The sequence below is a fragment of the Silurus meridionalis genome, chromosome 14 (assembly GCF_014805685.1).
Source record: "Silurus meridionalis isolate SWU-2019-XX chromosome 14, ASM1480568v1, whole genome shotgun sequence".
Lineage (NCBI taxonomy): Eukaryota > Metazoa > Chordata > Actinopteri > Siluriformes > Siluridae > Silurus > Silurus meridionalis.
Window position 1 is genome coordinate 22033977 of NC_060897.1, and position 16571 is coordinate 22050547.

At 38.5% G+C, this 16571-nt stretch overlaps 1 protein-coding gene across 1 annotated transcript in view; it reads right to left on the bottom strand.

The window, feature by feature from the left end:
- sept12 (septin 12) overlaps positions 1 to 2267 on the bottom strand; it is a 68074-nt gene extending 65807 nt beyond the window's left edge. The window contains exon 1 of the mRNA XM_046865626.1: positions 1955 to 2267. Within this exon, the coding sequence (XP_046721582.1) occupies positions 1955 to 2000 (46 nt within the window). The 5' untranslated portion in view covers positions 2001 to 2267. The remainder of the gene's footprint in view (positions 1 to 1954) is intronic.
- Positions 2268 to 16571: the final 14304 nt, after the last annotated feature.

Sequence of the window (16571 nt, forward strand, 5' to 3'; positions counted from 1 at the left end):
TGGGGACTTGGAAATCATACCCGAGTAAAAGTAAAGAAAAACCCACTCCATTACATTAAAAGTCACCACTTTTCCATACTTTTCCAGCATTTGACTCTAAAGTCAAATGCACGAGTCTTCAACATTACGACTCGTTTGTAAAAAGCCCAGTCGACATTAAAGATCAACACGACAAACTCTTCAACATGGCAGAATAAAACCAAACAAGTCTGTCAAAAACAAGACAAAGTAGTAAAGCGATGTTAACAATTCACAACTAAAATGACAGGATCATGTCACAAAGTCAAATGAGAGTAAACATCTCCCGCCGAATAAATAATCAAAAAGAAAAGTACATTTACTCTAAAACTCTGAGCTGCTTTTTTCCGCTTGTCTCTAGTTGGTTGATTAAAACGTTTGTTTTATGTAGGAGGCGTGGCTAAAAAACGAATATAATGCCACTACAGAGCTTGGCAAACGATCCCAAACATTCCAGTCGTGTCCACGAGACACGGGCGGGCCACCGAGAGTGAACGGACGCACTGTATCCCCTCCACGCTCGAGCACCAGGACACTGGGCCCTTGTTCAAAAGTCACCCTACTCGTCTCAGCTTGAGGTGAAGCTGACAGAATGCAACGTCTCCTTTGTGGCATGTTTAACCGCAAATCACGTGGTTCGGGCGTGAGAAAATCGCTAACCAAAGCAGAAAAACAGTGCGTCTTTTCTTCAAGCGCTGCCCATTGATGTCCCACTGGATGGTCTTTAAATTGCTATTCGAGAGTCTCCCAAAATCTTTCCATAACCCTATTCACACACATTCTGCACGTCAATAAAAAGCAATTAAGCGTCACTAGAGAAAACAAGGGCCATAACTATCACCCCGGGCCCCAGAGACTCCACGTCTCCGGTGGCCACAGTTCCATTCCTTGCTGTTATTACATCTCCAGGGGGGTTTAAAAAGCTCATCAGATATGCTTGTTTGCTCTGCATGTGTGTTCTTACTGTAACAATTTGCACAAGTTTTTTTTTACCAACATACGTAGACAAACAATGACGAGAAGTCGACTGTTGCAACGTTTATCACGGGGTACAATTTTAGCATAGATCATAATAACGAAGCCACCATTCTGACGGATATGATGCTGAACAATTCTCACAAACGGTGTTACCCAGAGAAGCTTCACTCTGCATCCCAACGCTGTTTAGTCCAGACCCTGAATCAGGACATGAAAACGATAAAGATAATATTTTGAGCGTGTCCTGCACGTCATTTGTTTGTGTCATTTCTCGGATCAACACCTGTCCAAACACAACAACGTTGAGAGACGAGCCATTGTTCTGAGAACCCTGCTGAGTGCCGCGCCATGACAAATCCACCGGAGAAGGTTCCTCTGTCTTTTTTCCATCAATGTGTGTGTTCTGAAGGTTCTGAAGGTTTTGAAGACACAAATATGAACTGGTTTATGGGCTCTGGGAAATAATTACAGTCCCATTCTGCTGAATGCATTTCTGCTCCATGAGTTTTGTTGTTTGTTTGTGTGTGTGTGTGTGTGTGTGTGTGTGTGTGTGTGTGTGTGTGGAAATAGTGTGTGAGCAGCATGAAAGTTCTCCCCCTTATGAGAATAAGAGCACAGCCTGTGCAGAGATGATTTCCTATCATCATGACTCGAGCACAGACCACACAAGGCAGATGCATGCCATCTATAAACAGTTATTAGTTTAATGAGAGAAAATTAGACTCCTTAATTGCCAGGAAGTTTTTTTTTTTTTTTTTTGCAGGCCTAATGTATTCCGCAGAATGGAGTTCAGATAATTACTCCTGGGGAAGGAAACAAATTGATTTCCTGCCTAATAAAAAACACATTCCTCGGAAATGTCCATGCCTTTGCTTTGTTGTTATTATTATTATTATTATTATTATTATTATTATTATTATTATATCAGACGTGAATGAATGAACTGTGCAACACTCACCCTCAAAATCCGACAATATCCCCTCGAGATGATCGTTTACAGACATCCTGACTTTTATCAGGAAGAAAGAAATAAATAAGAATAAAAACACAAAGTTTCGCTCTTTATCAGTTCTGAAGTCGGAATCTCAAAAACTTTTCTGCCCGAGGTTTACACACAAACACATACACAAACAAACAAACAAACACACACACACACTCACTCACTCACTCACACACACACACTCACACACTCTGCAGACGATGCAATAAAACGGAATAAAACAAAGTTGCGCTTCTCCTTCGGCTCGCATCCGCGCGCGCGCTGCTACCTCTCTGATGTGAGCGAACTGATCCGGTCACGAGCGAATCGGTTCCTTTTTTAAGGAGTCGTTTCAAGAAGATCGATGCCATACGAATCGACTCGACATTTTCTCTCTCTCTCTCTCTCTCTCTCTCTCTCTCTCTCTCTCTCTTCTTTGTTTTTCTGTTTCTTTTATGTTTCTCTCTATTTCTCTTTCTCTCTATCTTAGTCTCTCTCTCACCCTTTTTCTGTTGCAATTATTTAACACTACATACACATTTTTATATGTAATGTATTATATGATAGATAGATAGATAGATAGATAGATAGATAGATAGATAGATAGATAGATAGATAGATAGATAGATAGATAGATAGATAGCACTACACGGTTTACATTTCCAAAGAAATTAAATGTATGAATCAATACGGAAGCTCGATTCATATAAACAGATTTGTTCTGAAGAATTGATTCCGCAACGTGGATCATATGAGTGAGTGGGACACGCTCAACAGGGTTGCCAGATTGGATCGTTTGCTTTCCTCACATTGGAAACATTTCAATTTAGTTTAAAAAAACATTTATTAATGTCTATTATTATTATTATCATTATTATTATTTTTATTGTTATTATTAATCGTAGTAATTGTTGTAATAAACGTATTAGTTGCAAACATGTATTATCAAAACAGATATTTCAGCCTGATGAGTTTTACAAGAATTGTACATTTGGCAACCCTGCTGAGGCCCCAAATTACCCCCTCCATCCCACCTCTACCCTGAGGCTACACCTGGGAGGGGTTTAAAAAAAAAAGGCCCCCAGCTCTCACTTTTCACCTCCGCACTGAGAGCATCCAAACAGCAGCACAGAGAAGAGATTCAATTCCTCAGTAATACCAAACACCAACGACAAATGATGATGATATGGATGTAGTTCAAAGATGGCAAAAGTGCACACATCCTTCACTCAAGTAGAAGTACAGATACTCATGCTTCAAAAGACTCTGGTAAAAGTTTAAGTTCTGACTTTACTCAAATTAAAGTAATGAAGTTTGGGCTCACACTGGTAACTGGACCTCTAATCACATATATTAATAATATTATCAATATATTTGATGCTATTATATCATTATTATTATATATAAATTCATATTTTAATACAATATAATGAACATCCACCATATAAAACACAAGCAGAGAAAAACAAATAGATTCAAACTAAAGTACAGACAAATCTACTTAATTACAGTAACAAAGTATTTGTACTTTATTACTTCCCAACTCTCATGTAGTTTATACTATTAGAGCATTAGTCAGCAGACTGATCATTATTTTTTTGCTGCTCTGAGTTTGGGATTGTCGTGTTGTTGCAGACTAAACAGACAGTTCAGATTATTTAAAGCATTTTTCCATGCAGAAGTCATTGGGGGGTGAAAAACTTTTGCTCTCTGTTATATCTGGTTAAGCTGCTGCAAAACATGAAACAAGAACAATGAGAATGGCACATTAATCATTCGTTACATCTCTGTCTGTCTGTCTCTCTGTCTGTCTGTCTCTCTTTCTGTCTGTCTCTCTTTCTCTCTCTGTCTTTCTCTTTCAGCCTGTCTCTTTCTCTGTCTGTCTCTTTTTTTCTGTCTGTCTCTTCTTCTCTGTCTGTCTCTCTGTCTGTTCCTCTGTCTGTCTCTATTTACCTGTCTGTCTCTCTTTCTCTCTGTCTCTCTCTTCGGCCTGTCTCTCTTTCTCTGTCTGTCTATCTGTCTGTCTCTTTCTATCTGTCTCTCTTTCTTTGTCTGTCTCACTCTGTCTGTCACTTTGTCTGTCTGTCTCTTTGTCTGTCTGTCTGTCTGTCTCTTTCAGTCTGTCTCTTTCTCTGTCTGTCTGTCTGTATCTCTTTTTCTGTCTGTCTTTTTCTCTGTCTGTCTCTATTTACCTGTCTGTCTCTCTCTCTGTCTGTCTCTGTTTTTCTGTCTGTCTCTCTTTCTCTCTGTCTCTCTCTTTCGGCCTGTCTCTCTTTCTCTGTCTGTCTATCTGTCTGTCTCTTTCTATCTGTCTCTCTTTCTTTGTCTGTCTCACTCTGTCTGTCTCTTTGTCTGTCTGTCTCTTTTAGTCTGTCTCTCTTTCCCTGTCTGTCTGTCTGTATCTCTTTTTCTGTCTGTCTTTTTCTCTGTCTGTCTCTATTTACCTGTCTGTCTCTCTCTGTCTGTCTCTGTTTTTCTGTCTGTCTCTCTGTCTGTCTCTTTGTCTGTCTATCTGTCTCTTTCGGTCTGTTTCTCTTTCTCTGTCTGTCTGTCTGTATCTCTTTTGTGTCTGTCTCTTTTCTCTGTCTGTCTCTATTTACCTGTCTGTCTCTCTCTGTCTGTCTCTCTCTCTGTCTGTCTCTGTTTTTCTGCCTGGATCTCTCTGTCTGTCTCTCTTTTTGTCTGTCTCTGTTTTTCTGTCTGTCTCTCTGTCTTTCTCTCATTCTGTGTCTCTATTTCTAATCGTCTCTCTCTCTTTCTCTGTCCCGATTTCTCACTGTGTAACACACGAAAACACACACCAAATAAATTATTTGTTCAATACATAGTTGCAGATCAGCTCCAGTGGTGGACAATAACAAAGTCAATGTAATTCGTTACTGTACTTAAGTAGCTTTTCCACATATGTGTACTTTACTGAAGTATTTCTATTTGGAGAGACTTTAACTTTAATCTCACTACATTTCAATGTCAAATATCGCTTTTTATTCAACTACATTTTGCGAAATCAGTCATTTCTTTTGATTTATTTGTGGATAAAAACATCAACTGGTCAAACACGTATCAAGAAACCAATCAGGGTCGAGCGCATGCTCTGTTTTGAACTTGTTTTGATTGGCGCTTGGTGCATCTACTGATCACCAACATACAGTTCAGCATCAGTTCTACAGTACATTTGAATGCAAATACTTTTGTACTTTTAATCAAGTAAAAGTTTAAAGGGATACTTTTAATGGAGTCATATTTTACAGAGTGTATCTTTACTTTATCTCAGCTACATTCTTTATGTACTGGATCCACCACTGCCCAGCACACATGCGCTTATGTTGAGGGCCCATTGTACACGTCCAAGTAATCTTCACACACGGGTACACTGCTGAACTCTGTGTGACTCAGACACTAAAACACAAAGGCCATCAGACAGTTTTTAGACAGCACACACCCTTTATGATCAGTTCATGTCCAAGAGACAAACACAGCTGGTGCAGTGCGAACACACAACCTATAAACACTCAATTTCCTGTGCACTGCATTTGACCGAGCTCGTCGACTCGGCTCACATTTCCCTAAATCCAGCTAACAAAGCATCATCCGGTGCTCAGGGTATGGGGTATATGGGGGTTTAAATGCATCGACAAAAAGGCATTTATTTTTTATTGATGTAATTATTAGTATAATTAGTTTAATGGTTTAATATAAATAAATATTTGGTATATTTGGTATAAATATACAATAAAAAATAAAATATATGATATAAATGAAATAATAAATATAATGTAATAAATATTAAAAAAGAAAATAAATTAATAAAAGAATAACAGTAAATAATAATTTTTACAGTAAATAATAAATCATAGAAGGGGCACAAACATCTGCCTACACACATTGAGGTTTTTTAGCCCTTTAGGCCATGCAGAGTCAAGAATGAGGAATAAATAATTAGGTGTGTGTGTGTGTGTGTGTGTGTGTGTGTGTGTGTGTGTGTGTGTGTGTGTTATCAGGTATAATAAAACAGGAAAGGAGAGAGAGCAGAAGGAGAAAGCTCAGCTGAATTTGCTCTTATCTCTCCATCCTCTGAAGCGATCACTGAAGTGGGCAATTAAACTCGAGCCTCTGAGGGTTAAAGTCAGGCATGTTAACGACACAATAGGTGGCCTCTGACCTGTGGCCTTACCTGCCCCGGGGTGGTAGATAAGGTGTTTCCACCCAGGTATGTGTGATGAATTGGCTGGCTGTAGTACAGACCCGAACAGACCAGAAAGCAGAGTGACAGATAAGAACAGGAAGCAAGATTGGAACGCTTTCATATGGCTAGTTACTGTATCAAGATAAGATGCTAACCTGGCAGATAGCTAACACATCAATTGTAGTGACCAAAAACCATGTGTGTTATAGAGATAACTAGCATCCAAAACATTTATTTAACACCACTACTACATAAAAAACACTAACATTATTACAAACAGTTACAAGTTTTTACAGTTTATCTGGAGCTAGATGTGCTTTCTGAGCCGTTAGCGAATAAATATATGTTAACACAAAAACATTACTTAAGTTAACATTAGACATTAATAAGCTCTTAAGTGTTTAGTCAGCGAGCTAGCTAGCCATTTATAAAGCTAGCTTTTTTTAGTGCATTGCTTTGTCCACATTTACCTTATGTATTAACATTAACATGTTTAATTAGATATGCTAGTTATCAAAAAGCTTCTATCAATGCTAGCTGACAGGCTTTTTTTTATCAAAAGAATGTTTATGAGACTAGCTAGTTTTCTGAGTGCTAGTTTTTTCTCTTAGAAAATCCAGCAAAGAGCAGTATGTCAGCATTGTGCTAGTGATAGAACAGATGCTAGTTATCAAGAAACCGTTCATCTAGCATTAACTATCCACAAGCTATGAAATCAGATTTTGCTATAAAACACTACCTAACTAGCCTGCAGTCTAGCTAGCGATCTTGATATGAGACCAATGATCTCAACTCATCAGTAGATTTGACCACAGCACATATTAAAAGTGTATTTCTTAGAGAAAAAAAATACTGCTATGTGGAAAAGGAAGGTACAGCCTGTGTAGTGAACTGCAGATGTAGGTAAAGTAAAGGACTGGTACGGCAGCAGCGAGTACGTCGCTCTCTTGGCTTGATATCAGGCATGGAAGCGATCTGCAGTGAAAATACTTTTTCTTTCTTCCCTCAGGCAACCTTTCCTGCCCCATGATTCTGTTGCCGTTCTGTCGCATCGGCTCTGTTGAATTATTCAGCGGTGAGATGGTAGTCGGAGTCGACCTGGAACGCCACATTAATATTTGTCACGCAGCGCTGCTAAGCGTCACAATGACCAGACTGGCAAATGCAATCTGATCAAAGAGCACAGGAGTGTAGTGTGTGTGTCTGTGTGTGAGTGTGAAAGTCTATTCCCACTTACTTATGCACACACACACACACACACACACACACACACACACACACACACACACACAAACACACACATTCCGGATCATTCTCCAGGCTCCTGACGCCTCAGGCCAGCAAAAAAAAGGAGGATTTTCCCAATATTTTAGTTGCATCCTCCGCTTAGAAGGAACTCCCCCCAGCTTATTACAGTTTTTCTCAGTCATTTAGGAGTCTTTTCTCAGTTCAGAAATGAAATTCTCATAACTACTTGTTAAGCCTTTACATCATTTAGTCACTCGTGCTCATCATAAAAGCATTTTCTCATCGCTTTGATCAAAAATTTTGTACATGCATTTAATCGATTGTGTACAAGTGTCTGCTGTTTCCTACTTTATCAGTTGTTTATGTTCATGCTGATCAAAATACATTATACTGGTTCTCACCTGAATAGTCTCAACAAACCACAAAACATCTCGGCATCAGTTCATCGAATGCAAAATGATTAAACCAGTTGTTATCATCTGTCATCTAAAGTTTCTGTTAAACTTTTTTTAAATTGATGAATTTCAGATGAATAATAAATGTCACTAATGCAGGAGAGTAAACGGCATCAGATCAACCAATAATTAACTAGTTCTCGGAAAAAAAAAAGGGAAATCTGCAGACAGTGGAGCAGGAGTCACCCAACACTTTCTGAAAGAAATGGCTCGCTGTAAAGACAGCTGCACACCTCTGGCATGTTTTCTTTTCTTTGTAGCAAAATGCATCCTTTGTGACCGTGTGAAGTCCTGCAGTCCTGAGTCTTGATCTCTTAATGATCATTAACACATGCTGTGTTACAGTACAAGGACATGGGAAAGCAGCAAGAAATGAACAGATCATCCACAGGGAAAAACAGCTGCTATAACAGAAGCAATACCCTGTTCCATATCATTAAACCTACTGTAGCTATAAACAGATAAAAAATAAATAATTAATGGAATTGTTGTGGTGTAAGAGGAATAAAACACCTCAAGACTTTCAGTAGAGCAGGAAATCAACTGAACAAAAAAACCCTCCTGCACCTCAACTCGCCCCGAGTTCCCGCCAAAGCATGACAGATGTGAGACGTCATGGCGGTGTTGTACAAAACACTTGTCGGCTTTCAGAACAATCTGTCAGCTCTCGCCAGCACGATCCCCACCTCGAGGACATGACGTGTCGAAAAGGTTTTGCTCGAACCCGGTCTGTCAGACAGAAAGAACGCTGCAGGAGGAACATCTCCGTGAATCTGTGCATAATTGTATTAACCTCAATTAACTGGGTTTAAAGGAAAAAAATATTTCATGAAGATCAATGTTTGTTTCATTATTAATATAAAGCGTGATCTTGTTGACTGGAGGTAGTGATGAGTGACTGGTATGATGACTGGTCTGAAAATTTTAGATTTTAGGAACTTTGCATTTTTTATTATTATAATTATAATTATTCTAATATTAGGGAGAAATAAAAAAAAAAAAAAATGATATTAAAAATCTACCGTCAACTTGTAGAAATTTCCCCAAAACTGTGAAAATCTTTGGGTTTACTACCAGCCTAAAGTTGTTTTTTGTGGATATTTCTCTATTTATTCAGCCACAAGCATGTGAGTAAAGTCAGGTACTGATGTAGGTGAGGTGAGGAGACCTAAGGTGCAGTCAACATTAAAAATTCTTCCCAAGGGTGGGGACGAATCACCCAAGTCTGGAAACGTCAGGAGTCCTAATACTGATGTTCATATAGTGTATTTATAGCTACATGTATTTCTGTTATCACTTATGTTATAGGAGCTATTTTTAGTAGCAGATTTTATTAATGTATTGGAAAATAGCCGGCTTTTCCTTTTCTACTGTTACAGCATGCTAGAACTGGAGACTCCTTCCACAAAGAAATAAATGTCCCCTTGCACAAAAAAAAACAAATAACGCTCAATGAGCATGTCGTTTGCATGTCAAAATTTCATGTATTTAATTCAGGATAAATTAAGTGTGGTTTTTTTTTTTTTGCTAACAAAAAATCTTTTTTAAGCACTTCAAGGGTACATAAATGTTATTAGCCCCCGGGTGACGTCTCACTGTACAGCTCCCTGCTGTCCTCTACTGGTATTGTATCTGCTTATTCTATTGCCTGCATGTAGTCATATGTGTGTGTGTGTGTGTGTGTGTGTGTGTGTGTGTGTGTGTGTGTGTGTGTGTGTGATAGAGCGGCAGAAGGAGAATGAAAGGGTAAAGGTATTTCACTCGTACTGCATGTGCTGCACTGGGGGAAAGGATGATGGATGAGCAGCTCACTAGGATTGAGTAGAAATCATGAAAGAGAGAGAGAGAGAGAGAGAGAGAGAGAGAGAGAGAGAGAGAGAGTTGTGTAGGTGAGAGCAAGCAAAGCTGTGTCCTCCAACTAAGGTCAACTCCTGGTGTTAAAGACAATGCATATATTTTCAATAGAAAGGTTTGTACTGGTATTAAAGGTGCCTTATGTTATTCCTAACATGTTATAAGCTCTAATAAGAGGATGTTATAAATACATACACTATGCAAAAAGGTGTTTTAGCCAACATGCGATATAAAACAGGAAATACTTCAGAGGATGAGGTGTTTAAACGGTACATAAAACACATTTAAAGGCACGGAAAAGGAAAGGGAAAAAAAAGGAAAAAAGGAAAATCTGATTAAACACTTTATACTTCACTAATAATTGATTTCTTTTTTTGTATTGCGTTTCTATGTTCAGCAAAAATAAAGAATATTTATTTATTTATTTATTTATTTTCCACTGCAAAGCAATTTGAATTGCACTTTAAATTATGATTTAATTTGAATTTGATTGTATAGCACATTTTTTCAGACCCTTCTCTTCTCTCTGCACTTTTTCATGTTTTGTGGTTCTACTAATAGATTTCTCATTAATTAATTAAAAATGATTGCCAGTTATTGATTCTTTGATGTGTTTGATCTTAAATTCTTTAAACCTCAATACACTTTGAGATTTTGAACTTGAAACAAATATACTATATGAAGAAAAAAAAAACATAAGCAAAACTACCTTCCTTTTGTGTGTGTGTGTGTGTGTGTGTGTGTGTGTGTGTGTGTGTGTGTGTGTGTGTGTTTAAGTGCCATTATCAACACATTGTAGCAGGAACAGCTGGAACAGCTGCTGGCTCTAACAAGGTGGACGTGTGTGTGGGTGGCAATAGTCATATTGGAATAGTCGATGTCTGTTTGCACGTGTTATGACAAAGAGTGTGTTGATAACATCCCGACGTAAACGACAACATGGAGGCGGAGACGAAGCGTGACATCAATCTGTTCTTCTGCGTTTAATTAAACACCACGAAACGGCCCGAAATACCGAATCTATTGTTAAATCTGTCAATCATATCGAATTCTTTCAGACATTAATATTAAACCACAAATCAATAAACACCCAGCCGTAATATACACTGCTCTGTGTGGTCAAAAGTATTGGGACACTTTGGATGCGGTGGGTTTAAATGTTCCACTCAATTGTACTATAAAATCCAAACCTGTTCCCTGTGCACAAAGCCAGCTCCATGAAGATAGGCTTTACATAGCGTGGAGTTTAAGATCTCCTGCTCTAGACCTCCAACCCTATTAAACACCTTCAGGACAAATGTTTTATGCAACCTCCACCCCAGGCCTCCTCATCTCGCCTACATCAGTACCTGACTTTCCTGACGCCCTTGTGACTCCACAAATACACTCCAAGACCTAGTGGAACATCTGCCCAGAAGAGTGGAGGTTCTTATAACATTAAAAGGAGACGAAATGTGGAATGAGATGTTCACAAAGCACTCACCAGTCTTAGTGTATATAGCAGTAAACACTGTCTGTGTGGGCTGTTAGCAACACATTGGATGAGGAACATCTGGAAGCTCAAAGAAGATGAACTTATGAGCGAAACACTCTGCACATGTTCTGACGAGGCGCGTCATAAAAACGACGTTCCGCAATTAAAAGCAAATAAGCCGAAGACTGAGCGGCAGACACGAAACACGACGTATCTGTTCGCCCGATTTAATTCAACGCCAACGTGACACGTAGCACACGTTATCGCCTTGTTTCAATCCTCACTGATAAAACGTAGAGATAACTAATGATATAATCCAAGTAGGAACACAGGGTTCCATAGATGTGAACATTACAAAATTAACATCAATATTGATTATTCATTTAATATATTTTTGTTTAATTAGGAGACATGAGAGTTTTACACACATTATAGAGTTTTTCTGGAAACGGGTGTGTTTTTATTGTGTATATACACTTGTATTGTATACCAAAAATATATACCAAAATGTCATGCTGAAATGTAGGTTGTATATATTTTAATTGGAGACGTGTTTTATGAAGCGACACATATTTTACGAATAAGATTGTAAATTATATAAGGGGGCTCTAAATATAGCAGATGAGCACCAGCATATCTTTTATGCTTCTTTACAGAAGTGTGCATGTTAATAGCAGATGTTTTCAGGGTGCCAGCGTGTACCAAACCTGCAAAATATACACTTTTTAATAACCTAAATATGATTCTCAGAAATTAAACAAGCGCCTACCCATACTCCGAATACACGTAACTTTCCTATGTCAATTTTGCTTAATTTAACGACTACGATTTTTAACTTCAATCAATATTGTATATTTAACATAATCAAAGGGAGTACCATTATAAAGCATCTGAGATCTTCTACTCTTTCAACACTCACGTGTTCACGTGCGTGATGGAGCATGTGTTTAATATCATTCTGTATTTAATTGTCGTTGAGTTGACATTTCTGGTTTGTCTGTGGGATTAAGCAGAATTGTTGAAATGTTTGACTCCCCCTAGTGGACAATTTCACAGCTTCAAAACGCAAAAAAAAAAACCTGATCCATGAGACTAAACCACCCCCCCCCAAAAAAAACAAATTACCCCCCCAAACCTCCCCCCAAAAAAAGAAAAAAATTAATAACAAATTTATAATAAAAAAAACCCAAACAATAAAAACAAGAAAAAATTAATAATAAGTTAATTATGAAAGGATAAAATTATAAAGTGAATACTATAAACTAATACAGATTTTAATTTAAAACTGGCCAAATTTTTGGGACACCCTACTTTTCCAGCCACGTGTTTTTTTCCCCACAAAAGACCACAAACATTTGGAGCTACACAATTGTGCAGAATGACATTGGAAGTCGGATTTAATTCAAATATCGTTACGATGTCAGTTTGCTAATAATAAAGGCTATAAAATCATCTTCACTTTTGAGCGAGATATTTATTTATTTTGCAGGTAAAACAAAGCGCAATCTAAAAAAGCTTTGAGCTCCACGATTACTGGTTTCCATGTTTTTTTTCTCTCTCACACTGCGTTTCCATACTCTGTTCAGGATTATAAATGACTTTGTTTCCTCTAGCCCAGACTTGCAGACATGGAATTTGTCTTTAGATGAGAAAAGATGTGTCAATAAGCCTAGTCAGCGGAACTCTTGATTATTTTTATTGATTTTTTCCCCCCCAGGTAAACAGCAAGAACGAGACATTTGTTATGAGCTTTCTTTACGAGCAAGGACATCGTGCTTCTGAAGAAAATATCTTTTGTGCGCCTCTACGACAGAGGATGTGAGGAGGCGAGAAGTGTGTTGTTTTTAAAAAGAAAATAATTAAGACCTATTAAACTGCAACAATTTCAATGCATTTTTTGTTTGTTAAAGAATAATGAGTTATTACCTGTTTATAGGGACATTTTTGGTAGCATTGACCGTCCCTTGTTGCTCACCAACCTCTTTTTTTCTCCCTCTTGAAGAATGACCTTCAAACAAGCAAGGACATCTTACGTGTAACGATGTGATATCACATAAGGAAGTCCAGATGTGCACAAACTTTTGACAAGCATTGCAGTAAAGATTCAGCTCAGAAGAGACATTTTGAACAATTTCTTTAATTATATAATTTATTTATTTATTACTCCACCCACTCAACACTTCGTCTAAGTAGCAAAATTTTGCATCTAGTTGCTCCTGTTGCCAGGCAACCGCCTCGGCCATTTTGCCTTACTTATGTGCACGAACTCTGAAAGCGTACACACGGCTTCTCGATGCGGCCTCCGTGTGTGTGTGTGTTTTTTTCCCTTGTTTTTCCAGCGAGTGTACAAACTGTAGTGTTAATAACCAGCTGCCACCACGCTCTCTACCTCGAGAGGAGCCAAGACTGACAAAGACGATGACATATTTTTAATCTGGCGAGCAGTGAATCAGCCGTGACTCGTGTATTAATGCTCATAAATATGTATCTCGGGCCACCTGCCTGGATCTGGCGACGCACCAGGAGATATTCACAGACCGGGGAAATATTATTGTATCAGCTTACAACATGTTTACAGAGCGAGCCGTAAAAAAAAAAAAAAAAAGCATAGCAACGTTTATATGAGGTTTTTTATTTTGTTCTGTAGAAACATGTGCTAATTATGTCCTTTTAAAAAAATCTAGATACCTCACAAAATTTTGTGATTGTCATTACTATATTTCAGGCTTTCTTACTATTTATTGCTGACTCAGAAAACCCACCTTTCCACCCCAAGGACAATTGGTGATAAAGGTTTGTAGACACAAATCCCATTCCACAGTAGGTCCCAATTTCCTGTTATAAGAACTTGTTCCACTAGATTCTGTAGAGAATCCCATGAGACTACTGATTTTGGTGAGAAGGTGAGGAGGCCTGGGGTGCAGTCAGTGTTCATTTTCCACTTGAATCCATGTAAAGCAGATCTTCATGGAGCTGGCTTTGTGCACAGGTGCATTGTCATGCTGGAACAGGTTTGGGTCCCCTATTAAAGAATTTCATGTTACAGCATCCATAGACGTCCAACACAATTGTTTGCCTCCATCTTGATGGAAAAGTCATGTATAGTGTATAGTATATAGTGTAGGTGAGGAGGGTTTTAAAGCTTTAAAGAAAGACATATAGGTGTAAAGGAACTACTGTTTATAGCTGCTATAATGCACATGACAACAGAAAGTAAAGAGCTCAAATCACAGACCTTTGAAGAAACAATGTTGTTTTATTATTTTTCCTGTGAACATTTTTGTCTAAAATGTTCTACCTTTCACTCTTCTCCTTTCTCCCAATGGTGCATGCAGTCGCTCCAGGTTCTGACCTCCGTCTGTTTACGTTAGAGCTACACGTATAGATTTCGCCAGAAGACCTCGTCTGTCTGTGTGTTTACTCAACCTACCATCGACTACCACCACCGCTGAGCTCTAACAAAGCGACTTCTCCGTCACCTCCCTCTGTCTCCGGTGGTTTGTGCACATACACACACACACACACACACACACACACACACACACACACACACACAAGCGTGTATGTTAACAGATGTGTGAAACAGAACAAACATGTGAAATAGCACGCTGCTGAAATTGCCCTTGGTGTGCGCGTTAATTGGTGACGGGGTTAAAGGTTCCTGCGGAGGCTGTTAATTGGAGATAAAGTTAAATCGATCACATACTGTCGGTTTGTTTGTGAACATTGGGTCAGATTGGCGAGGACGGGTCAAGTCAGGCACATAATTGGGTTCTTTCACTGCTGCAGAACTACACCCCCACCTCTCACCCCCATAGCTGGAACGACACACTTTCCAATCACGCTGATCCAGAATGTTCTACTTATTCCATCCATGAACAATTAATGAATGAAACTATATCGAGTTATAGATGTGGAGATGAAACAGTCACGCTTGTGGGAGATCATCTGGGATAACCCGTGACCCGTAAAGCAATAAAACAACACGACGTGGTCTCTGGTCTACATTATTACCAGTCAAGAAACAAAAGATTTCCACCTTGCAATGTTAACAGGAAACTCTGGTTGCTAAGCAACCAAATTCACGTTACTGTATGATCACGGATCACGGTGCATTTACCTCAGATCAGATCTTAGAACTGAAAACATGACCCTTTTATAGTAAATATTTCATTTCAGATAGATAGAGTCCAGTCTCAGTGATTTGTATACATTAAAGGACACTGTGCTATTTTGTAATAAATCACAGTTTCTGTACTATTAGAGGACTAACACTCTTCAGGACAGGCTTTCATCTGAAAAAAACTGGGAGGTGGAGAAGTTGGACTTCCCAATCACGTGGCCAAAAACAGTGAACGAGAGGACGGACTTTTTTTCCTTTAGATGATCTTCAGGAAATGTATAAGATGCAACTTCCTGTTCTAAAGTGTTGAGTAAAATAGTAAGATTCAGGCATTCAGTTATTAATACGACACTTTTGAAGAATTGTAATTATATAAACATATTTTGAGGTGACGAAATAAATAAGAAGCTGATTTAAGTGAAACATGCAGGTAGCCGTTTACTAAATGCAATGTCTTAAAATGTCTCAGAGTTTTATACTCCACTGAACGGACGCATAAAGAGTCAGAAGTCTAATCTGCACGTGTTAGCGGCCCTCGCTAGCTCGCTGAATGTTTCCCAGAGCCTGCTGCCTTTACACCGTTGCTCCACAGGATGCCTCGACTTATTTATGAGTGCCAGAGTCTCGGAGCATAATCGCTACCCGCACTGCTGAGTGCCAGCTGGGCAGCAAAGGTAAAGACACCATTCCCATGCAGCCTGCTGAGCGCAGCTAACCCACTGGGTGATTGATGACCGCCCATTCAGACTTCCACTCCGGCTGTGTTTAGAGCTTTTAAATGATGTCTTTGAAACTGCAGGAAAGTTCCTCGAATGAAAGGGGACTGGATGAAGTGCATGCAAGGATGCCAATTTGATATTTTGAAAGCCCTCAAGGAAGATCTAATGATGCACAATGGATGAAATCAAGCTAGATATCTTGTTCAGATCAGTTTCGTGGTTGAAAAAAGACAAAGGAATCTAATAGTCAGCAATAGCGAGGCCAATATCTACGCAGGGAAACGCTTCTCGTATTCAAAATCACCGGTGATGATGTTTTTTTTACCCAATAGAATTTATGTTATTATCTTTAAACCACAAAATCAGGGACTGAAATGCAGATAGGGTTTTTTTTAACCATTTCTTTTTATTAGACAAAAAAAATAAATATCTGAAAATCTTTGCTTTTAAGAATTAAAAAAAATATATATTTTCATTATAATAACTGATTGGCAAAATGGCATTTGAATGAAAATATATTTTGTATTTTTACAAATA